The 24995-nt window shown below is 34.9% G+C and overlaps 1 protein-coding gene across 8 annotated transcripts in view; it reads left to right on the plus strand.

The window, feature by feature from the left end:
• Window positions 1-24845, plus strand: part of Axud1 (AXIN1 up-regulated 1) — a 100188-nt gene extending 75343 nt beyond the window's left edge. For 3 of the 8 annotated variants that reach the window (XM_064047421.1, XM_064047419.1, XM_064047420.1), the window contains 2 exons: window positions 16429-16506; window positions 22333-24845. In XM_064047421.1, coding sequence (XP_063903491.1) covers window positions 16456-16506; window positions 22333-24693 — 2412 coding nt within the window. In that variant the 5' untranslated portion in view covers window positions 16429-16455 and the 3' untranslated portion in view covers window positions 24694-24845. Of the gene's footprint in view, window positions 1-14327; window positions 14677-16428; window positions 16507-20397; window positions 20525-20586; window positions 20784-20834; window positions 21760-21785; window positions 22272-22332 lie in introns of those variants that run through there. The other 5 variants (XM_064047418.1, XM_064047422.1, XM_064047425.1 and 2 more) reach the window with 5 other exon arrangements.
• The last annotated feature ends 150 nt before the right edge of the window (window positions 24846-24995 follow it).

Here is a 24995-nt window from a genome sequence, read left to right on the forward strand (position 1 = left end):
CGTATTTTGGGGAGAAAACCTATCAAATAGGGGCATTAAATCTGCGCTTACTTTAAAAAGGGAAGACACTTATGCAAAATTATTTTTAATCTACGTGAACTGCTGACATTTTTACTTCTCGTTCGTTGCTCAAACGTCACATTTTCCCTTGGGGCAGTTTTACCCCGGAGGTTTAAATATTTTATCCCCATGAAACTGAACATTTACCATAATTATGCGTTTATAAATTCTGATGATATTGAAAGTTCGATATGTGATTTCCGGTCGGGCTTAACAGTGTTTAGCTTTTCACCATCTAATAAATATGGAAATGGCTATTAATAAGTAAATAGTTTTATTAATTTTGACATTTTAGCTTTTGAACTATTAGTGTTGTTATTTTTACGTGTTTCCACATACCCTGTATGTGATTAAGTTCCTCGAGTCTGAGAAAAGCCATCGATTTTATAAAGTTGCTTTTCTCCACAGCCTCTTTGACACATTTTTCACTATGATATCCCCAGAAAAAAACGACGTTCTTGTGCAGCTGATGGACGAGTGGCTATATAACTCCTGTAAAATTTCAAGTATTCTCAGATGACGACAAATCTCTAGTGTACGCTATTTTTCAGTGTAGTAATTTTCAGCATCAGTAACGTTCGTGATTCTTGTGTATTTATTACCTAGTGTCATCTAGCGTATTTAATAAACTTGGAATGTTCCCAGAATTCCAAATATTAAATAATCTAAATCAGCGTGCCATTAGTACATTGGAATAAACACATTCTTGATATTTATACTTTTGTTGGTAATTAAGGAAATCGTTTTCCCATTTTTGTTGCTTTTGAAAACCAAAGCTGCACATGAAAATATACAGGTGTTCGTAAATTAGCGCATCATGTCTGCAAAAAAATTATCCTTAGGCATCTGAAAATATTTTAAAAAATCGTTTGCCCTTCTTTCGAAACAGTGACGACTTTAAAGTTCGTTTTTCACCTGGTTATTGCTCTCACGTATCCGTCTGTTTGTGTGTCTGTCTGCCGTCTGCCCAGATTGTTATTAGACAAATAATCTCCGAAATACTGGACGAGGTATATGTGGTTTACGAATCCGTGTTGAATTTTATCCTAGACATCCAGATTTTTTTTAAAATATCTAAATTGTATAACAACATTTTGCAATTTAATTTTGAAACTTCATAACCGAATGCTCTAAAAATTTGCAAGCGTTTTAATGGTATTATCAGCACGGTAAACCGCTAATCAAAATGTTTTTGTTTATGCCTCCTAAGAAATGATGACATTTCACAGTTTTGCTGAATAAATGTTGCTTAAATTCTATAGAATTATATACTCCTGGAGTGTGATTTAGAATCATTATTGAGTTTTTACTTTAGACATAGAAGTTTTTGGGAAAAAGTTCAAAATTGTATTTTAAAATTTAACTTTGCAACTGCAAAACCGAATGTTCTGAAATCTTGAAGGTTATAAGAAGAAATCGTTAATCAAAATTTATTCGTTTATAGCCTCCATAAAGAATGATGACGTCATCTTACAATTCTGCAATTATAACAATACTACATTACAGTTTAACTTTGACACTGCAAAATCTCATTGCTATGAAATCTTGCAAATATGTTAAGGTTACTGGAAGCATGGTAAATCGTTAATCAAAATTTGTCCGTTATCTTACAATTTTGCCATTTTCTTCTAATATACATAATAGTATTCCTTGAACAAGATATTCAAAAACATGTTTTTAATTCCATTGCATGCCGTTAAGCTCCGCCTCCTTAGTTCATGACGAATAAAAAAAAAAACATCACAATTGAGATAGAGCGGGTGGGCGGGCTCACATTTTCCTCTTTGTTCTAGTATGTGTAGATTTCTTCTCACAGAATTAAAATAAATTTGTATAAGAAAATATCGATTTTGCAATAATTGCAAGATCCATATTTCTTTGCAAAAATGTACCATTTTAATCATGTTTTAAGTTTTTTCTTGTGAAAGGACAAAAATAAACCCCGCCCACCCTGTCTCAATTGTGATGAAATTTTGTTATTCGTCGTAAGCCAGGGGGTGGAGCTTAGTTGCAAAATCCTTAGTTTTCTACGAGAAATTACCATGTGAAACCTGTTCTTAAGTAATCGTGTTATTCAAACACAACTGAATGTATTAAGAAAAAATGCACCATGTAAGCCCCGCCCACCCGCCTTAGCTCAATTGTGATGATTTTTTTTATTCATCGTAAGCCGAGGGGCGGAGATTAATTGCAAAACCCTTATTTTTCTACAAGAAATTACCAATCGTGTTGTTCAAAGAAAACTATGTATATGAGAGAAAAACAAAGCCAAAGATTTGGTTCCACCCATACCCGCCCCGATCTCAATTCTCAATTGTGCTGAATTTTTCACTCGTTGTCAGATCGAGGGGTGGGGCCTGATTTCAAGATCCATATTTACCTACAAAAATTTACGTGTTAAGTTTCTAAGAATAAAAAAATCATCACAATTGAGATGGGGCGGGTGGGCGGGGTTTATATTTTGTCATTTTCTTGTTAATATACGTACTATTCCTTGAACATGTTTTTTGAATTTCGTGTAAAGAAATAATTATTTTGCAGTAAAGCTTCGCCTCGTTGTTAGGAGTATTTTTGGGAAAAAACTGAGTGTGGTTAATTGATTAATCAATCCTCTCTTCTGCGTTAGGAAGACAAAATCAGTCAAATTCTTTGGCAGTATGAACATTAAGTATATGCTGAGAAATTAAGAAGATCTATATTTTTACTTTATTACTACAAAACAAAAATCGCAAAATCAAATTTTATCATTTTTTAAAGTCGGACTATCCTGTAAGGACGAATGACCAAGGGAAACCGAAAGCTAATGACGACATAACGTTCTTGACTAGATTTTTATTTAGACACCCCATTAATCTGTCAAACTTTTATTATTTACGTTGGATTTGACAACAAAAATTTTAAACATCAAAACATTTTTATTGGTTTTCTATTCCATTGTACATATAATACATATTGTTACGAAATAAACTCATAGGCCGCCCCGGTACGACGCCTATGGGATCTAGCATGTACGGCGATAATGACGGCGGCCGGGCGGCGTTCGCCAAAGAAAAGCCTGGAAGCGGAAGTCGCGATGGGCAATCCAGAAAGACCTCGGCTGCGGAACTTCTAGAAGGGAAGCATGGCTTTAAATAGAGCCCACTTTCGGGAACGAGGAGGATTCAGCCAGTTCAGTCCATAAGAGTACAGTCAAGTTGCGCCGGATTTATTTTGTACATAATCGCTGTGAAATTGGTGGTGTAAATTTGAGTTACTGTAAAATAAATTGTCAAGTTTTATCCACGCCGATTTTAAATACCCATTCATCGTAACAATATTTAAAAAAATATTTTCATTTGTTGATTGTGCTTCCTAGAGGTAAAAGAATGATCATGCAAAAAGTGTCCAAAATTGGGCAACACTTATGGAGGAAGTGCATTCGACACGTAATTGAAGTTTAAAATTCTTATGTATCATCAGATTGTCAAGAATTTATTATTAATGCCAATGGTGATAGACCAGCGACTTTTTTGAAGACGATTTTGATACCGCAGCTAGTGATTTCGATTAATATTTCAGTAATTTATTTAATTTTTGCATGTATCCTTTTATTAATATACGTGTACATATGTAAAACAACGTAGTGAAAGATATGTGGGGCTTTTTATTATTGCAATTACGAAAAAATTCTGGCTGTATAAGCAAATCTAAAAAATAAGGTTCTTAATTTGATCAATAAAAAATTGGTCGAAGACTATAAGTGTAATTCCACAAATGCAGCTCTATAAAAAAATTATAAAATTTGATTTTATGATTTTCGTTTTGTGATGCAAAGTAAAAACCAGAGGCATAAATAACTCCCCTTGTCCTTCAGCTGTAAGTAATAACAATCTAAAGCTCAAGTGTTGATTTATGTTTATACATCGAAAGAATGTCACGTAGAAATTAGTTTTAAAAATATTCTATTAATTTAATGAGTGATTAGTGCGATGAGGACTGAACATTTTGTGAGCCGTTCCTGGGTTTTAGAATAGGTAAAAGTATTGCATGTAATTTACGATGGAAAAAACGTCACTTTTCTGGGGACGACTAAGCAATAATCCGCTCATTATTGGAGTTAAAGTGGAATATAATGTTAGAGATTGTGGACCACTAACCTAAACTGTAAAATTTACTTTTTATAGATAACAGCAAAAATAAGAAAGGATTATCGATACGCAGGAAAGTAATATTTTAGCTAGACAACACATATGTAAACTAAAATTCCTCAAAAATACCTTGAAATAACGTAATTAATTTTTAGAGAGGTTCATTAAATTTTTATTAGCATTTTATCATATTTATGATAATGTAGAAATGCACTAAAAGTTCCAAATAGTCAACATTCACCAATTCAAGAAAGACAAAAGTGGGAAATTACGTTTTTTTACCTATGTTCTTGGAATTTAATTAAATTTTTGCTTGAAATGTTGATTATCACTTCTCTGGCTTCAGCTCGAAAAATCGTATTTTAAGTTAAACTTGGAATTAAGAAGGTATAAACGATAAATTGTAAACTATCTATATAATAACATAGATAATTTAATTACTGCAAAAGTGATAATAATAATTCCGACATTATTCTGCTACCCTTGGCAAGCACCTCAAACCGATGTGGTGAGCAATTCACTATTAATTGTACCTTGCAATACCCAACCACAATATTTACTAAAAGTCATGTCTGCCAAAACGAATTTAAATATCACAGGTAGCCGGCAGGTGCTAAAATAAAACAAAAAATATTTGGTGTTCATGTTGTGTAATATCCTGCTGATTGTGTAATAATGCTCCACTACGATTAAACTTAAAAAAGAAAACAGTCGTACATACATGCAAATTATACATTCGTAAATTACTAACCTACGGCAACTTTGTTTGCGTTGTGTAACACAAACATGGCATAATCAAATAACCAATTATACGAGATGCATTTACGAGTTATGGTATTTTTAAATATAAAGATAGTTTTACGTTTTACACTATCTTGCCTATATTCTATTTTCAATTTTGTTATTTATAAGTATGTCACAAACCCTTTGATGATTCAACTGATGTATTTTTACGACATGTTAGTACCTTCAGTAGTAAGCCAGAGACTGTTGAAAATCAAAAATTCGTACCAAAACTATATCGAAAACTATCTGTATTAATAAGATAAAATAATTAGCCTCCAGGTACAAAATCCCCCATACCCAAACTTCCACTTCGACACTAATTTTAAATGACTTATGTAATAAGTTTGACAGTGCGAGTTAAGTTCGTAACAGAGTTCTGAGGCAATCTAGATTTCCCAGATAGATTCACGTGCATCTAAATCGTTGCAGATTCCTAAGAGGAAAGACTTTAACCAGAATCTTAGAAAATTTTAATTTCATTTTTGCATTTCCAAAAAATGCAGTGTTTTTAGTCGCACAGTATGACGTCGAAATTTGTTTCCCCACTTTAATACAATTTTTTATGCAAATTTGAAATTTCTTCGTTCCCGTGACTAAAATACTCTAATAGAATATATACAGAACGAGATTAGAGTGTGCAAGAGAATAAATCCCAGCTTATAACTTCGCAACAATCTTAACTTGTTAAAATAGTTTCTGAACTCAAATTACGGGATCTCGACAATGCTATTATTCACTTTGCGCAATTTATCGATAATCGTAAACATTTTTTGTAATTCCATTAAATATTTAATACATTTATTTTAAGTATGTTTCTATCTAGATAATGCGATTTATATACACCGTTATTCACACTAAACCATGAATGCAACAAATTCGTTGTCAAAATTCACCTCAGTGGTGGATGATTTTCTACACTCGCTAGCAGCTTGTGCAAGAAAAATGTTACATGATTAGACTGCCATTTTAAATCAAAGACTTGCTAAACCGGGAGAAAGTAATTTTCCGTTCTCCGTTTATTACAATCAGAAAATGACTACACAAATTAACTCTCGTCTCTCCGGCTTATGCCAAAATTGACTATTACTTTTTCACATTTAAAAAAAAAACACTTGCTTTCATCCGTTAAATATCAAACGTGAAAAATAATAATTGCTTTTGTATCTTCTAATACAAACGATCATTTACATTTTTTTCATGATTAATAATAATTAAAAATTAATAAGTCATCTTGTTTAAATATTTGCCAGTGATTTGACATGACGTCAGCAAATCGTTTTATCATCTACACGATATTCCTAAAATACATATAAAATAAAAAAAAATACAAAAATCAGTCCAGTACTTTCGGGTCTTATAAAAATCGACACAGACGACAGACAGACAGACGGCAACGGGAGACCTGTATATACCCAGAGAGCAATAAAAAACGCCATTCAAAATATTTTGTCCATGACAGAATTATTTGTCAGATTAACGTCAATTTGAAACAAAAAAAATGTTTGCTCTCTCGGTAGTTTTGCATGCAAATTTCTAGTTTTGGGTTGTGTCGACAACAGTGACGTAATAGCAGGTACTTTTAGTTCGAGTAAAAACCCAGAATAATTATTAATTATTTTTACAAAGCAAAATAGATTAACGTCATTAAATCTGGCCTTTACGTTGTCTTTAATTCTCCACTAATAAGTAGAATATTTTCGGTTAAATGAAATGTACATTATTAATACCAAATACATACATATATCAATGTTATACATATTTCATTTCTGTTGAGATAATTACCAGGAAGTATTCTAATTCATGCACAAATTTTCCCAAAAAATAACCTACGTAGAAATTAATAATGTACAGAGTATTGTGTACACCAGACATCGCAATTAAACTAAAGTAGGCTAAAATAAATCTAGAGCAATACCAGTATGCGTGTTTTTATTAATCACCGTTACAACTTAGGTATTAACGTTATTAGAGTCCAGCTTGACCCACCAAAGCACCACATATTCCTCGACTTTCGAGGAATGAATCTTTCAGCGTCGAGTGCTCAAGGAGAGGTCGGCAAATTTCCACAGAATGGAAACATGCCTTAATAAGCATTTCCATTGTACCCACTCCTTTGAAGGATTAACTTTTGGCAATAACCTAAATAGGAATTTGATTCCGAGTATAACCCTTTATGAAGTTTCCAACATCAGAAACGAAGTTATCCGAATGAGGCGCACCTGGTGGAATATTGTGAGGTAGTAATAAGGGGAAGATTAAAGACTTCCGCTCAAGATTCGGCAATTGGGACGAATGGGGATAAGCTCACAGGACTTCCTCCTGCGTTTTCGGCCTTGACTGTCGACTGTGTCGACACTGCGGTATTAAATCCCTGCGTAATTACGTTTTTCATGTGGAAAAAGGGTGTGCGAGTTCACGTAGTGTCAGTTTGGAATTACGGTTTGTTGTTGTGGGAAGACGAGGTGTAAAATTCCATCTCATATTTTAAGTGCTTATCTGGGGTATAGGATGGTGTTGCCACAATAACTTACAATGTTTGATGTTTTACGAGAGATAGAAGAAGCTTTGAAGCTACCGAATTGTGTACTGTAAGGTTTTAGAAGCATTTTCTTCCTTGAAGAAAATGTATGAAAAATGAAGTTTTGACCACCAATTGTGTTATAAATATTAGCGATTACACAGTAATTTCTAGGAAATGTATTAATTAAAATTTAGTCATTCATTCTTGAAAATCTGGTGATGTCATGTTAAAACATTATTGAATAAATCTCACTAGAAATGTACAACGTGACATGGTTCTTTAAACACCTGCAGTGACAATTCATCTGCACTTTTTACTTTATATACAACTAAACTCAAAAAAGTAATGCTGGTACAATATATAATTTTACGATTTATGTCAAAAATCACACAAAATTTTCTTCAGAATGATTGGCTTTAATGACGTCAAAAGGATCACAAAAAAATATCCCTCCCAATCGAAAAATTAGAAATAAATCTTCCTACAAAGATATCTCTTGACATGGACGAGGTAAATTTGATGCAAAAACTTTGTTTTGTAGAGATAGTTGTGAAGTAACTTATTATCAATTACAATAAAGTGTATACATTTTGTTATCAAAAACTCTAAAGTAAACATGAGTTGGTACTTTTTTGTTTTCGTTTTGACAATTTAATCACAACATATAAATTAAAAACTAAGATTAGGGGTATTAAAAGCATATAGATTATTATTCCGCAGATTTGTGAATCCCAACGTCTGGATTATTTTACATAACATGGAAAGAACGGTGTTATGCAAAATGTGCGAACAAATGGGCAAATATGCATTGATATTCGGAAGATTCTGACACAAATTAATAGTCTTAAAAACACCAGTTTTAATGCATAGTTCTCATTGACAGGAACTTATAATCCACCAAGGGCTTACGGTAGTTCATTTTTGACAACTTTTGTACACGACTGTTAATATTCATTTTTATCATTTTTTGTCATTATCATAATGACTTAATTTGTCTTTCGTGGTTGACAATCATCAAAGCACTTGGTGATCAGTGTCAAGAAGTTACTGTTGAACAGATAAACAACAGTTGGGGTATTTTCATCCTGGATATTTTCTCTTACATAATATAACTTATCTGTAATGTTCATCAAACCACAGTTGGAAGTTTATCGCTTATCTTTACAGCGAAATTTATTATTAATCATAAGTTATATTTAACACCGTTTGACAGTCTCTCATGTTTTCGGCATGGCGGTAAATAACTGTAAATACCTGTACCTACAGTATTTGACGGAAAAATTTCTTATAATCTTCAGTTCACATTTAATGAGTTCATATAAATATGAAAATTTGTTTTATACATTTTATCATTTTTTTTTAAATTTTTAAAAAATTGGTTAGTAAGATCTGTAATGATATGTCCTAAATTTTTGTTAGCTCATTTTTAAATTTAGTTGTGTTTTTCTACAACTTGTCTCATTATAAGTATAGGAACCTAGGTTATTAACATTACCAAAACATATCTTACTTCCCCAGCGTTAAGAAAGTATTGTAACTGATCCATCCGCTGAATGGCTCCCTTCATGTTTTCTCGACGTTTCATGACCCCTATAATACGAAAAAATAGATCTCCCGTTTCCGTCTGTCTGTAGCCGTTGCCCATTTCTCAATCATAAGGTTTTATTAACATCTATTCGAGAAATCAGGCCTTAACAGGTCCTTAAAAACAAAATCAAACTCTTCAATTGTGTTTTTAGAAACAACATTGAATTTAAATTTGTCGAATCACCTGGAGCAGAAAACTACTCATAACTCCTCTTATTTGTCTCTGGCCGAATTCTCTAATAATAAATAATCATAATAGTTGCCATTTACATTTCATCTAATCAAAGTGTGAATAAAAACATTGAATTTATCCATGCAAATTTGGTTATTTATACAACAGCAGGGTACACAGTTCAATTAAACAAAGAAAGTACAATAAAATAAGGAAAATATACCGAGTTTTTTAAATATTTGGACAGATTTCAATCCAAAGTAATTATGTAGCATTTTAGTTACCACAAGCCCATTGTTTTGTCTTTAGATTTTGATAATGATGAAAATCAGCACGTCGAAAACTAATTCCAGAATTTTTCGAGTATTTTTAGACAACTTTTTTCAAACCAAAATTTTTCAATATTTCTAAAAATTTCAGAATTTTTGAACACCCTCAAAACAAAAATTTCAACCTCTACCAATTACTTTCAGTCCCGTTTCTTCTATCACTCTTATCACTTTTGTAGAATGGTCCATTAAAATGTGCAGTTTTTTTAATTGAATTTCAAACCGAATATTTCTTTTAAAATTTTGCCCCGAAATTATAAACACGCTATATTTTTGACTTTCATAAACTCTCAATTTTTCGATTTTCAATTAATCGATTTTTCAGTTTTTCAATTCTTCAATTTTTCGATTTTTCAGGTTTTCGATTTTTCGTTTTTTCAAATTTGACTTTTAAAAGCTCTCTGTTTTTCGATTTTTCTTTTCTTCAGTCAATTTTTCGACTTCACTTTTTTGACATTTTGATTTTTCAATTTTTCAGTTTTTTAATTGCTTAGTTTTTGGATATTTCAGTTTTGAGATTGTTCAGTTGTTCCATTCTTCGTTTTTCTTTCATTTTTCAATTTTTCGAAATTCCAGTTTTTTTACAATTTCTCAAGTTTTCAATTTCTCAAATCTCAATTTTTCGATTTTTCAATTAATCGAATCAATCTCATTCCTTGACTATCGACTGTTTCGATTTTCCAGTTCTTCAATTCTTCAATTTTTATATTTTCCAGATTTTTGATTTTACAATTTTTTGATTTTTTTTAAGGTCTCGATTTTTTGACTTCACTTTTTTGATTTTTCGATTTCTCAATTTTTCAATTTTTTAATTTCTCAATTTTTGGGTACTTCAATTTTTCGATTTTTCAATTTTTCAATGTTTAAATTTTACGTTTTACAGTTATTCTCCTTTCAATTTTACGGTTTTTATATATTTCGATTTTTTAATTTTTCAAATTTGACTTTTATAAACCCTCTGTTTTTCGATTTTTCATTTCTTCAGTTTTTCAATTTTTTTGGTGTTTGATTTTTCAATTATTTATTGTTTTAATTTTTCGACTTCATTTTTTTGACATTTTGATTTTTCAAATTTTCAGTTTTTTGATTTCTCAGTTTTTGGATATTTCAGTTTTGAGATTTTTCAGTTTTTCCATTCTTCGTTTTTCTTTCATTTTCCAATTTTTCGAAATTCCAGTTTTTTTCTAAATTTTTTAATTTCTCGATTCTCAATAATTTTCCGATATTTCAATTTTACGTTTTTTGTTTTTCTCCTCTTCGATTTTACGATTTTTACATATTTGGATTTTTCGATTTTTCAATTTTCAACTTTTCTAAATCTCAATTTTTCGATTTTTCAATTAATCGATGTTTGGATTTTCCCATTTGTTAACTTTCGACTGTTTCGATTTCTTCAATTTTTATATTTTCCACATTTTTGATTTTACAATTTTTCGATTTTTTTTTAAGGTTTTGATTTTTCGACTTCACTTTTTTTATTTTTAGATTTCTCAATTTTTCAGTTTTCTAGATTCTCCGCTTTTGGATATTTCAGTTTTGGGATTTTCAGTTTTTCCGTTCTTCAGTTGTTCTTTGATTTTTCGATATTTTTCGATATTTCAGTTTTGAGATTTTTCAATATTTCGATTCTTCGACTTTTCGATTGTTGACTTCTGGATTTTTCGATGTATCAATCTTTTTACTAGGTTGATTTTTAGTTTTTCGATTTTTAATAATATAGATTTTTCGATTTCTCAATTTTTCATTTCAATTCGTGGATTTTTCAATTTTTCAATTTTTCGAATTTTTCAAATGTTTCGATTTCTTAATCTTTCGATTTACGGCTTACCGGTTTTAGATTTGCTCTTTTTCAATTTTTCGTTTTTTCAAATTTTCAATTTTTTGATTTTTAAGTTTTTAAATTGTTCGATTTTTTAATATTGTGATTTTCCGATTTATCGAGATTTGAAGGTTTCGATATTTTGATTGTTCAGTTTCTCAATTTATTAGTTCTTCAATTTATAACTTTTCGATTTTTTCTTTTTTTCCGTTGTTTCGTTTTTTTATGTTTCTGCTTTTAGATTTTTCGATTTTCCAATTTTTTAACTTTTAACTTTTCGTTTTTTCGATTTTGGCCTATTTCGGTTTCTCAATTTTTCGATTTTTCGAATTTTTAAATTTTTTGATTTCTTTAATGGAATTTCAGATCGAATATTTCTTAAATCTTACCTTGGGACCATAATTACGCTATATTTTGGGAATAAGCACGTTGAAATTTATATCCCAAATTTTTTTGTGGATTTTTCAAAACCAAAATATTTCAATACATACTTCGAAAATTTCAGAATTTTTTGACCACCCTTGAAATTTAACTAAATACATTTTCTTGTAAATTTCGATCTCCAGAAGTTACTTTTGGCCTCGTTTCTTTGATTTTCCAAAATGGTCTATTGAAATATAACAGTTTTTGGATTAAAAAAAAACAATTAATTTCAAACCGAATATCTCTAAAATCTTGCCCTGGGACTATCATAAACACGGTATATTTCTGGAATCTACACGTCGCAATTTATACCCCATAATTTTTGTGGATTGTTAGGCAATGTTTTCAAAACCAACATTTTTCAATAACCGCCCCCGTCATGAAAATATCGGATTTTTTTTTACCGCCTTTTAAACTTAACTAAGGACATTTTCTGGTACATTTTGACCTCCAGAAGTTACCTTCGGCCTCATTTCTTCCATAATGCCTACCATTTCTCCGGAATAGGCCTATGACAATTTTTCGAATTTTTTTTTTATGTAATTTTTCGACCCCCTTGTAGATTTTGACTACCGGAAATTACTTTCAGCCTGATTTCTTCGATAACTCATTAATTACCATTTTTCCAGAATCGCCCTGAATATGAATTTATTGGATTTTTTTTTAACTGAAAAAAATTATTTTATAATTTATGCCTTGTTCCTGATTCGTCCAAGTAATCTCATCCATAATAATATAAATATTATCTCTCGAATACGAAGTAATATATTATATTAAACCACCCTTTATTATTTTTTTTCTTGTGTTTTAAAGTTACATTTTTGTATTATTCTTCGCATCATATATCGAAAATTATTTATAGTTGTTTGTTATATCGGATATTTTTTTAAATTTCTGCTCTAGTTGGCCATGACGGTTACGTAACAGTTTCAGTTGTACTGCTGGTGTACGCGTCATGGCCAACTAGATCAGAAATTTAAAAAATCATACGGTATTAGTGTGTTACGTGGCTTATAAATCACGCGAGAAAAAGTTTAGTCACGAGCGACGAAGAAGCGAGTGACTAATTTCTCAAGTGATTTAAAGCCATAACACAGGAATTTAATATAAAATTTTATCCATTAATTATTAATTGGTAAATATTGATTTTTGTTTAATTTTGACAATTTTTGATTTGACATTCGTTGTCAAAGTTAGAAATGGGGTTATATAAATAATTAATTTTGTAATTCTTGAAAAATTAAATGAGATGATATGGTACTTCATTGGTGTTTAAATTTGTTAACAATAAAAATAATGCTGTTTTGGAGAAATTTCACAACAAAAGAATTGCGTATTATACATAATATAATTTGGACTATTTCAAACGAGCTTGTAACGCTTCACCACAGAATTCCTCGTATAACTGGACTGTTTTAACTTTAACCGCTACCAACCGAACATGAACCGGACTATGGACACTTTGCATTAATTATAACATGTGCGATGTGCTATAATTACAGATGCTTTCAGAGTTCCCGTACGTTGTACTAAATAGGTCGTTTTTAATTTCTTAATAGTTATTTTTTTAATTAACGTAGTGCCAACTTTGATAATCAACTATTACTATTGGATTCGACGAAAAACCGCCATATCAAGCACCACAATATCAGCAGATACGTTTCGATAATTATTATAATTGAAACGTCAAAACTCATTTTCGCGTTGGTGTCGCAACAGAAAACGATTTTAATGTTTTTTTTTTGTGGACGGACGAGTTAGAATAAATTAGCGAAATTTTCACATTTTGTAGAAAAGTTGGGTCATTTAGGGTAAAATGGATGTCAAGGTTTTCATTAAATTTCGTAGATTCGTATGTCGAGCACATCCACCGTACGAAAAAATATAATTTCTTTCTAGCAGCTGCTCTTGAGCGTCTCCGGCTTGAGTTCCGGCGGCACTGCCGACACGTCACCGGACATTCTGCCACTTGTGCCTCCTTCCTCTGCAACAAAAAATTATCGCGAAGACTCTCGATCGAGAATTCCATATTTTTCAAACAAGTCCAACTTTTGAAAGAGTTTTGTAAAACGCAGGCTTTTTCCTGTTGCTAAAGATTGTTGTGAAGGGGAGATGCTAGTGGGTTTAGAGATGTGCGCGTGAACGTTACGTTAGCGGTGTATTTATAGCGACCGCTTAAAACCAAAGGAAATGAAATTGTTTACTGTTTTCGAGCGTACTCTGTAATGCAATTATCGTGTTTGTCCCCGTAAAATTCCGCCGAAGCCCGTGCAAATTTCATGTGATTGGTGTTAGATTTTTCCGGCGAGCCGCTCATGATCCTCAAGTTCGGACAGAGTCGGTTAATCGTAGGCTGTCGAACGATTGACATCGGAAGCGTATCTATTTATTTTTGCCACAGACACATCTTTACCGACGAAATTCCTTGTCGACCCATAGTATACGATACGTCATATGCTCAAGTTTAACCCGAGCGCATGCGCTCGAGTGTACGTTCCTTCAATGTACACTGGCTGTTAGTTTACAAGCATATATTGCCGCTTGCAGTTGTAGAAAACGCGGTACAATGAACCGTCAATTATTTGATAAAACTAAATTTTAATTCAAATTTTGAGGGAACGAGACTGAGAAAATTCTGGTCACTCGAAAAAAAAAAGTGTCGTGGGTGGCCATGCTAAAAAAAGAAGTTTCCAAGCCGGGGTAATAAAGTTGTTAAAAACAATTTAAACTGTGCAAAATTAGTGACACATGTGCTTGTGATATTCAAACTATTCCCACTTGTTACACGATTAGCGTTCCTTGTGGGATGCAACAAGAGGTTCTACGGACGAAAACCGTTTCAGCCAGTGCAGGTGACTTTTCCCCCCTTTTTTTTAAGGGCAGGTGTAAGAAAAACATTTTGTTAATGATGGTGCAACGTTTATTATTACATTGCATTAAGTTTAGCAACTCTCTTTTATTTTTTTAGTTCAAGTTGAAAGTAGGTAGTGCACCATTCTCTCGAACGACGAATATGACCCCTATGTCGCGGGAGTTAGAGACTACGCTCGATTACAAACAACGCCAGTATCGCACTTTTTGTTTTTATCATTTTAATTATGCTAATATTCCACGAGCTTCGTAATTTTCGACAATTTAAGTAATGAATCGCAAGTGGAGGAGCTGCAGAGTAATTGTAATCGAAATATTCACGTGTCTACGATAACAGTTATTTTCGCTTTATTTATGAGAAAACTTTTTTAATTAACTTTAACACGCTCCAATGCTTTTTCCATGTCAGGATGTCCCCTTCTCTCGCCGTACACGCTTTTTACAGGTTCGCATTATCGAAAGCTCGGCCGCATCATTAACATTAATTTACCAAAATTTTGCCGTACGAAATAATTACATGCAAACGGGAAACAGAATCATTGTAGTCGCTCCAATCTCTTATCGTCACGATAAACGATTTAATAATAATCTCGAAGTCATTTTTCCACCAAACCACGTTTCACGCCAATTCTGGTCTAATTTGTTTCCAAGAACTATTGAAAATCATAATGAGGTGCCGTAATAAACCGTCAAGACGCATTGACCCTACACAGTCATAAAAGTCGCTTTCAAATTTTACCCCCACCACCTAATTTATGACCATTTCAGACGATTTTCTGCCGGTCAGCCGCGACATTACCGACGACAAATCGACTGTAAACAGTGTAACATTCGTCGTAAAGGATGAAAGTTACACCTCGGCCCCTGGGCGGTACGAAATTTTGCATTACCAGAGCCTCTGATTGGTTCTATTTTTAAGTAAGTCATAAAAATGGCCGCCGATTTCAAAAACATAAACTCCGTGAAAAACGTTCAACCGCAAAGTAAGTGTTCGCGTGGTTTGTGAAGTTTTTCTAATTTAAATGCTGTTTACTTGTCTTGTTTGCAGCAGCTGGGAAAAACGGAATAGGAAAAACTTGGCTTTTAAGTGGACGGATTTCACAAATCACGTGACTGCACCGATTCCGAGATAACGCCTTTGTAAACTAAACATCTGAATGGCAAATAAAGTAGCGCTTTATCGAAGAGGTAGTTCCAGGAATTTGTTAAGTTGAATTGGTTTGTGATCGATATCAGCGGTACTAAAAATATTACATAATATGTAGATCGTTTAATTGTTTAGAAAAAAACTTGACATGGATTTGCATTACAAATTTAAAAATAGTTTAACCTGGTTTGAAGTTGAAGCCGCCTGAAAATCTGTTTGTTTTATTTTCTACAAATAAATATTTACATCGTTAAATAATGACGGAGTAGTATTGGTTAACTACATTTTATTGTTGTTTTCACTTTTCAGTAATTATTGTTCTATCGTTAAGGAACGTTGCAACCGCTACCTACTTGCGTCCGTGTAAATTCAGCTTTAAATAAACTCATAAATTTATTGGAAGCACATACTACACACATACATAAATTTAAGGGCTTATTAAACACGAAAATTTTAACCACTTTAAGCTAACTAGTAATGCCATTAGAGCTATCATATTTAATTGAGTAATAATAATACGTCTAGTGGTTTAGTTCACAACTTTTTATAGCACTTCTAAATGACAGTCATTATTTGTTTATTGCAGATACTGCTGCCAACTCTATTGTCTTTTATGGATGAGAAAAGTCAAGTGAACCAATGTACCGAGAGTTCACCATCCGAAGTAAGTATCACCAATATTTTTCAGTTATGCATAAAGTCGTAAAAGGATCTTCTCACAGCACTAAAAATGCAAATAATATAATAGAAGCATTAAAACATTCTAAATTGGCTATTGAAATGTGACCCATTTTTCATTTCCTTACGTGGGTATTGCGATATTACATTTCGTACACAGAGCTACAAGGTGCACACAACTAAACTTTACATTGTTGCCCGTGTCGTCAGATTATTACACTTGGTTTATTTTCATAACGTGACTTTTCACTAATAATAATCAACACACAAACTCTACAATTGTATTAAGAATAAACTGAATCCGACTAGTAGTCGTTTTTTCCCGATTCATTTGAGAAAAAAACAAGTTTTTAAAATTCAAAAATACCTGAAGGTCAATACGAAAATACACTTTGCGTAAATATCTATAAAATTTATCTAAATATTTAGCCATTGCAAAAAAATTTTTACTTAAATGGTGTACCAATTAACTCAAGTGATCAAAGGTCATTGAATTGTTCACTATTCCAAAACCGGAACTATACAATAGCACAAATCGTTTTCGGACTGTCAAAAAATGCACACTGTGAAGTTACAAGTATTTAACTTTTCAAAGTTGTAAAGTTTTGTTGGTTATATTTAAATTCGGTTTACAGTAAAAACAACTTACTTCACATTTACAATTATAATTTATGTATATATTTTAGTGTTGTTGTAGCGACTGTAATCGTATAATGTTAAAAGTATATCGTTTTAATTTATAACTACCTTCATACATTTAATAAAAGTCACCATTGTGACAGCACCTTGTGAAAGGATAAATCGAAATTTAAATTCCAATTATTATTTAAATCCTAAATTTAGTAGCAATAATAATAATCATTATTTTGTTATACAATTTTATCTTATTTCACTTCAAATTAAAGTTTTCAGTCGTCAAAAAGACCAATTCAATTAATAATACTACATCTAACAGGTGTTCAAATTGAAACTCCCTCGCAATTGGCCATGATGCCAGAACAATTCGCCGTAACTATAACTCAGATTTATGTTTGTTTTTCTTTTTTTTTTTAATACAAATTAGTCTTAATCATTATTACATCTACCCGACGCAGACTGTGTGTCTTTCAAAACATTTGGCGCCTTTGCTTTAAAAAATTAGCGGCGATGTTTGTAGCCTTGTCGAATTTATTTAAGTAATATTTTTCGTTTCAAGAACTCACAAAAAATATTACGAAGAGATGCACAGTTTGATAAAAATTAATTTTATGCAGCGCCTTTCACTGTTGACTCTTTTTGCTATGAAAACGGTACCATTATCTGGTTTCTCATCTGAAAATCAACTTTATTTGAAATTACCTTATTTAATGTCAGTGAAGTGTATATCTTAACATCTTTGACATTTTTTCATTTTTGTACACCTAGTTTTGTTGTATAAATAAAATAATACATGAAAATCAGTTGTTATTACGTTATAGACTTGATACAAGTTTATAAAAACTAGTCTATTCTTTGTGTTCAGGTTTTCCCAATCATTGTTCCGTATTACATACTCTTAGGTTTTTTTAAACCATGAGGAACTGGTCGCAGCTCCACGTTATATTCAAATGTAACATTAATTCCGTTATGCTGTGCTCATGTGACATACATTAACTCTTATATGTAACATTACAATGCAGAAATTTAGCACTGTTTACTGCAATTTTGAAAAAAAAAGTGTATGATACAATACTTCAAAATAACACCAGTGCTTCCATTTGTGATTAAAACTAAAAGGCGGCGGCTTGGGGGCGGCAACGACTGTCACTTCCCACTTCATTTTCGCACACTATCCAACTTTAAATTTAATTTGACTGTATGCACATTTCAACTAATAGCAGATCTTTTGTGTGTTAAATCGAGTCTAAACACCTGGTACAGTTAGGAGCAAACCATTTATTTTTGTCTCTTTTATTAATCGATTTGAATCCGACGTGGAAGCATCTCGTGACGAGGAAAAGCACAATGCATAGGAGCTTCGCAGTTGAACATTTTCAACTAATTGGTTAGCAAATAAAAAATAAAACATATCGGTGTAAAAAACTACCGGAATACTTTGTCAAGACAATTTATAAACACCTGTGCAGGCACCGTTATTAATTACATTGTCATATTTTTAATGAAATTTATGTTTCACCTATCTGAACTGTTGCACTAATTTCGTTCTAAATTTATACCGGACTTTCACGGTTCAGCTTTACCATTTATACACCCATTTTTTTAACAATTCGTCGTCGACATAAAAATTTTTAATTGCAGGTGTGTGTTTTGCTCCACTTGTTCAGATGACCGAACGGGTAATTATTTGCAGTAATGAACACCTGACAGTTCGAAATAAACTTAACTTATCGATAGCCCAATAATAGCCCAATCAGTGTACTTGTGAACCTTTTGAACCCGCTAATGAATGACTCTCTACAAACATTAAATAACTACACTGATAGTGAGCGTAAAACAGTAATTTTTCTACGTACTCTCATTTAAATTCCCGGAGTAATGGAATTTCAAGATTTAGCGTAAATCGCATTCAATGTTAATTAGACTCCGGCAGCACCGTGTTGAAGAGTTCTTGAGGTTTATTGGAGAGCTTCTTAAGTTCCGTTATCGATCTATAGCTGATAATGTGGTGTTTCGTGTTAATGCAAAAGCAAAATCGGAGGGCTGCAGTTGCATAATTGGATTTGAATAGATAACAAATTACAGAATTGGTTTTAATGATGCGTATATAAATGATAAAATCAAAAACATTGTATTATTTTAGGCGCGTTTTATCATATTAGAGGAAACAATGATGTCATCATTAAAAATTAGGAGGATCAATAACAAGTCGCTTCCGGAATTGAATTTATAAGCGTTATACCGTGCAGTGGGAAGTCTGTTACATGTATAATACAACTAGAGTGGGCAGGTACCCTGTTTCAATAATAATTACAGATTAAACGTACTTTCTCTAAAATTGAACGTTCAGCGAGGAGTAATAGTGAATTTTAAAATGCCCGCGTTTCTGCGGGTTTCCGCTCCCGTAATTTATTAGTTTTAATATAGACCCATTGCAGTGATGGCTCCGATCAACGCTAAATGTTATAAATAGAAATGGTTGAACGCGGATGCCAAAATCACACTTTGATATAAAATCAATGAGCACGGCATAGTTTGAAAGTATCGATTCGAAGTCTGAGAGAAAAATCGACGCCGAGTTTTCCACCTCGTCATTACCTCATAAACAAGTTGAATTTTTAAAGGCAGCTTTTTGCACTTCGAAAACGTTAAGTGGAGCAGCAGCGGCAGTCCGAGAATACATTTTGATAAAAAACAAAATACCTGGCACAATTCTGGTTTAAAATTTAAAGAGCTATTGTGAAAACATTTTAGGGGAGTCCTTGGAGCCTGTTTTCCCCATTCCCCAAAATGACACATTGCCAAAATAATGGAAGAGGGGGAACTGTTGCGGTTCATTTTATCGCAGCATTGTGCCTTTAACGCATTATTGATCTTTAAACCTCTAAATTTGCATAAAATTGCCCTAGGTATTGGGCAAACATGATCGTTTTAATCTGATGGCGTTAAACAGAATGGCCATTTATTCGTAAACAGCGCATAAACGCCATCTAAACTTACAGATTTACATCTTCTCGTGCAAAATTTAATTGGTGTTAACAGGACCCTTTGACACTTTGTTCACCTCTCCCCCGACGATATTGGCCCTAAATCTGGGTATCGGGTTATTTCAGTTTGCTCAAGCAATAAAATTCCATTATCTTATCTAAACCAGGTGATAACGGAAATTTGATTAACGGTTGGGATCTGATAATTTTTCTTTGTGTATAATTGCGAGTGGAAATTACGAATTCGGAGTCAGTAACAATCGGCCCTTTATGGTGAAAACACGGCGTTTCCAATTCTCGGTTGTTCCGTTTCATCCTGTGCCATATTGGGACTGGTGCAGCCATTAGTATTTTATAAAGTTTATGCGCAAGACAGCGTGGGTAAGCTTGGTACAACGAGCAAGAACATCTCGACAAAACGCCTTATTAAAACCGGCTACGACTTACCCCAACGTAACCCATCACCTGCGTACGATGATGGCATGTCGGAATGAGAAATACACCTCGTTTCAAACAATTCATCATGTCATTTGGAGTAAACATTTTCTCTCTATTCTCGCTCCTGATAAATACATCTAGAGCAACAAGAGTTTAGCGACCTTCTTCCTCAAGCAATGCATGAAATTATACTGTCTCACAGGTTATTACAAAATAGATTAATAACTGTACCCACATAGAGAGGTACTGCAGCGTTGCCGCAATTTTAGACAATCTGTGCAAAAAGAAGTCAAGGTGATCTTATGCGGACGGCCGAATACCATTTGGACTTTCGCAAATCTTCGCGAAAAGAAGTGCGCGTTATCAAAACGACAAGGCAAATCAGCAAAATAAGCTATTTTTAGTTCGCCGCAGTGTTTAAAAACAATAGACGAAGGCGCGATACAGATTAATTTCTAAAATGTCTGTCAAACAAGGTCACGGCATTCATTTTCAGACACAGATTCTCTCGGACGTGATAACTCCGCCGGTCTACCTCAAAATGCCTAAATTTTTTATTGCGACTCGATCGGGAGGATTCTCTTCAATATTTATGCCAACTACACGATCCCATGTAGACTATCACCGGGCGTTTGTATGTTGTGTTGCATACCAACCAGTTCGTTGCATAATCGTTATTATCAATTCTAGCAACAATAGTATTGTTGTTTTCCTTGATTGTGTATGTATTCCGAACTAACGAGTTTGTCAGTTTGATTTTTGCACGAGCAGTTTTCAACTGGAGCTGCGACTTTGCGGTGAAGGGAAAACTGTACTTGAACGTTTCTTGATGTAATAGTAATTATCTTCGTTCTCGATAACTCACTTGAAATATTAGGTTATGAGACGACGTCTATGCAACGACTATTTTTAAGAATTTTCTCAACGCAACGTAGAATTAACCTGATTATATGTAAATTGTCGCCGATGAGTAACGCAACATTCTAAAACGAACGTTGATCAGTGTTATATCTGGGATGGTGATTACTCACTTTACTCACCACTGAATAGAACCAATGTCAGCCCGATGTGACAGTGTCCAAGTCAGTTGATGTGCAAACGCCAAATTTTTGTCAAAGAAAAAGTCTTATTTGGTTTTGTATTTACCAGCCAATTCTGATGCATTCATTCGGTGAAAGGTTTCTATTTTTATAAAACTTACATAAACAGATACGTTGTGTTATCGATAAAAACAGGTACTGTGAAAAGGTAGCATTCTAGCAACCCGTCGATGTAAACGTCTGACATAATTCTAACCCACCGCAGTATTTTCTATAACCTTGAATACCACCAGCAACAAATTTTTGCGTCAAATTTTTCGCAGCCGGAACCTGTTTGTGGGATTCTGTTCTTTTTTTAGTAGGAAACGTAGACTGTGCGTCTTGTTTCTAGCAGAAAGCGCCTGATGTCACTCGACTTCCCAATTATTCCCATTCCGCGATTAGTACAGTTTGACCTTGTTCGGGATCAACGCTATTACAATGTAAATCGTTTCACGATCAGTGCACAATACTGCTATTTTGTAAAACGTAAACAGCCAAGTCGCTCAAATTCTGCAAAAAGTCATTCCTAAAAAAATTGTTACCTTCGTTGCTCGCGTAGAACAATAAATTCGTTAAGTTTAAGGTCAGTGTTGCGGTCGCCATGCTCGGTATGTGACTGCCATCAAATTTGGTCGAAGCCGACGGTAATGTCTTGTTTATTGTTTACAGTTAACCATGTCTGCTGTGGAAGCAACGGATCCGAAAGAAGCCGATACCGTTGAAGCGCCCGCCGAAGAAGACTTGGAGAGAATGGGGTCTAACCTATCCAAACGTGACGAAGAAGGAGTGAACACTACTCCAGTTAATTTGTTGAGCGAAGAGCATTCGAATATTGTTGAACCTGTTAAAATTTTTGTTGAATCGCCTTCAAGTACAAATAGCAAAGACTTGAACGAACGTAGCAGTGAGCGTGTTGATTCTAAAGTAGTATTCACGGAGCCACAATCAAACGAAGCAATAGATAGTAAGGACTGTAGCGAACTGGACGAACGAATAGACACCGAATCGCCGAATTTGCTCACCGCTAACGAGAACGTTAACGATGGCGAGGATTCGGCCACGGAGAGCCTGCCCCCGACCGAGGAGTCCGTTGAAGAACCCCACGATCGATCCGACGGATCAGACTCTGGCCTAGGTTCGGAACTGAGCGAAGAGAGGCCCGAAGCTATGGCAACGGCCGCCAATTTAGGCGAAAGCGACAGTGAGACCTCGTTCTTGGACCGGATTAACGGAACGCAGAGCTCCGACGCCAATTTCGAAGAGTTTAATGGCCAGAAAGAGCAACAGGACGATTTCGCGCTGCCATCGACCAGCCTGGAGACCCCCGCGAAGGAGGACGACTCCAAGCAGAACACGAATACCATCGAGGAGATCCGCAACATCCTCGACGACGCCCAGTCGAAGAAAGCGGTCCTTAAAAGTAGTCTGAAGCGAAAACTTCCAGAAGAAGAAGACGGGCCGCCCAAATGCAAGAAAAAACGCGGCATTTCGTTCGACAGCGTTACAGTATTCTATTTTCCTAGGGCGCAGGGATTCACCTGCATCCCTTCGCAAGGGGGGTCGACTCTGGGGATGGGCGCTCAACATTCGTACGTGAGGAAGTTTTCTATAGTGGAACACGCAAACGAACAACGTAGAATACATCGACAGCTATTGCAGCAGCTGAGGTCCGAGAGACACTCGACCGGGGGCAGCGGGGCTGGGTCCTCTAGTGACGAGAGTGATAGCGAGGAGGAACCTAGTGACGCTTCTGAATCTGAAATGGACTTGGACAATTATTATTTTTTGCAGCCTGTGTCGATCAGGCAGAGGAGGGCGCTCCTGAGGGCGTCCGGTGTTAGGAAAATAGACTCTCTAGAGAAAGATGAGTGTCGCGATATACGGACTTCGCGAGAATTCTGTGGTTGTGGCTGTAAAGGGTACTGTGATCCGGACACTTGTTCGTGCAGTCAGGCTGGCATCAAGTGCCAAGTTGACCGTTTAAACTTCCCGTGTGGCTGTTCCAGAGACAACTGTGGCAATTCTAGCGGCAGAATCGAGTTCAATCCGGTCAGGGTCCGCACACACTTTATCCACACCCTAATGCGCCTCGAGCTGGAGAAGAAGCAAGAGAAGGAAGAAGAGATGAAAGCGGAGAAGAACAAGGAGAACGCAAATTGGATGGAAAACGAGAGGCTGAACGCGGGCTACAAGCCTGACGCCCAGGCGGACGGAAAGGGCAAGTACAGCAACGGCAACTTGTTGAGGGACGGCAGGGACGTGGAGAACTGCGTCCACGACGGCAGCTTCACGAACCTGCACTACGGAGCCCCCGGGGAGGGCCCGGGGCAGGTGCCCCCGCACAATCCCGCCGGCTTCGCGGATTTGCCGGCCCGGGAGGACTCCCTGGACCTGTACACCTTCAGGGAGGACTGGTACGGCGACGACGCGACGCGGGACGGTCCCGTGGCGGAAAGAAAGCAGCAGCACCCCCACCAGCCCTTCCAGCCGCCTTCCTCGCAGGGGTTCCACTTCCCCGACCCTCGGTTTTCCGACGTCGGTTTCCCGGCCGGTGCCGCCCCCTACCCGCCGCCACCCAATCAATACACGCAGCCGTACCAGTCCAACTTCGCCGACTTCACCCCCGTCTTCGGTCCGTACGGAGGGGGAATTTACGGCCCGGAGTTCGGAACGAAGCCCCTGGAAGGAAATTTCCAGCAAAATGCGAACGGTTACGAGCACTTCGCTAACGACAATTTTTCCTCCAACGTCGACGCCAAGGAGAACCAATACACGAGCTTGAATCCTGTCGGGGCCAACAACAAGATCGAATCTTTTTCCGACTTACTTAACGGTCGCTACAATTATCCGGGGTACGAAGACGCGAATAATTTCAACAGTTTGAATCCGTCGGATGTTCCCGCCAACGGTAATCCCGAGAGGGGCCAAAAGTGCGAAGCGAACGCCAATGCCAATACCAATACGGAGGACTGTGACGACAATTTCGGAGAGATTATTAAAAAGTCGATGGTAGAAACGACATCTGCTTAACTTAATCAATAACATAAATAATTCAGATTATTACGTTCCAATTTATTAATTTGTTATTATTATATTATTATAAAATGTAAATGAGATTTATATATAAAGTGTAGAAAGAATATTAGAGAAAAAAAGTGTTTTAATAAATGTTGTGAAGAAAATCATTTTATTAAATCCGATAGGTACTTCTTACTTTGTTTTATTTTTAGTTCGGTGACATTTTTAAGAATTTATAAGCCTCGCATCCAGGTTGTTTTCTCTTTTAAAAATCAAAGTACGTAGCTACCTATCCAGCTCAAGGACGTTCGATT

This window comes from Zophobas morio, unplaced genomic scaffold, assembly GCF_036711695.1.
Source record: "Zophobas morio isolate AGI-343-1 ecotype UQ-CSIRO unplaced genomic scaffold, CSIRO_AGI_Zmor_V1 ptg000005l, whole genome shotgun sequence".
Classification (NCBI taxonomy): domain Eukaryota; kingdom Metazoa; phylum Arthropoda; class Insecta; order Coleoptera; family Tenebrionidae; genus Zophobas; species Zophobas morio.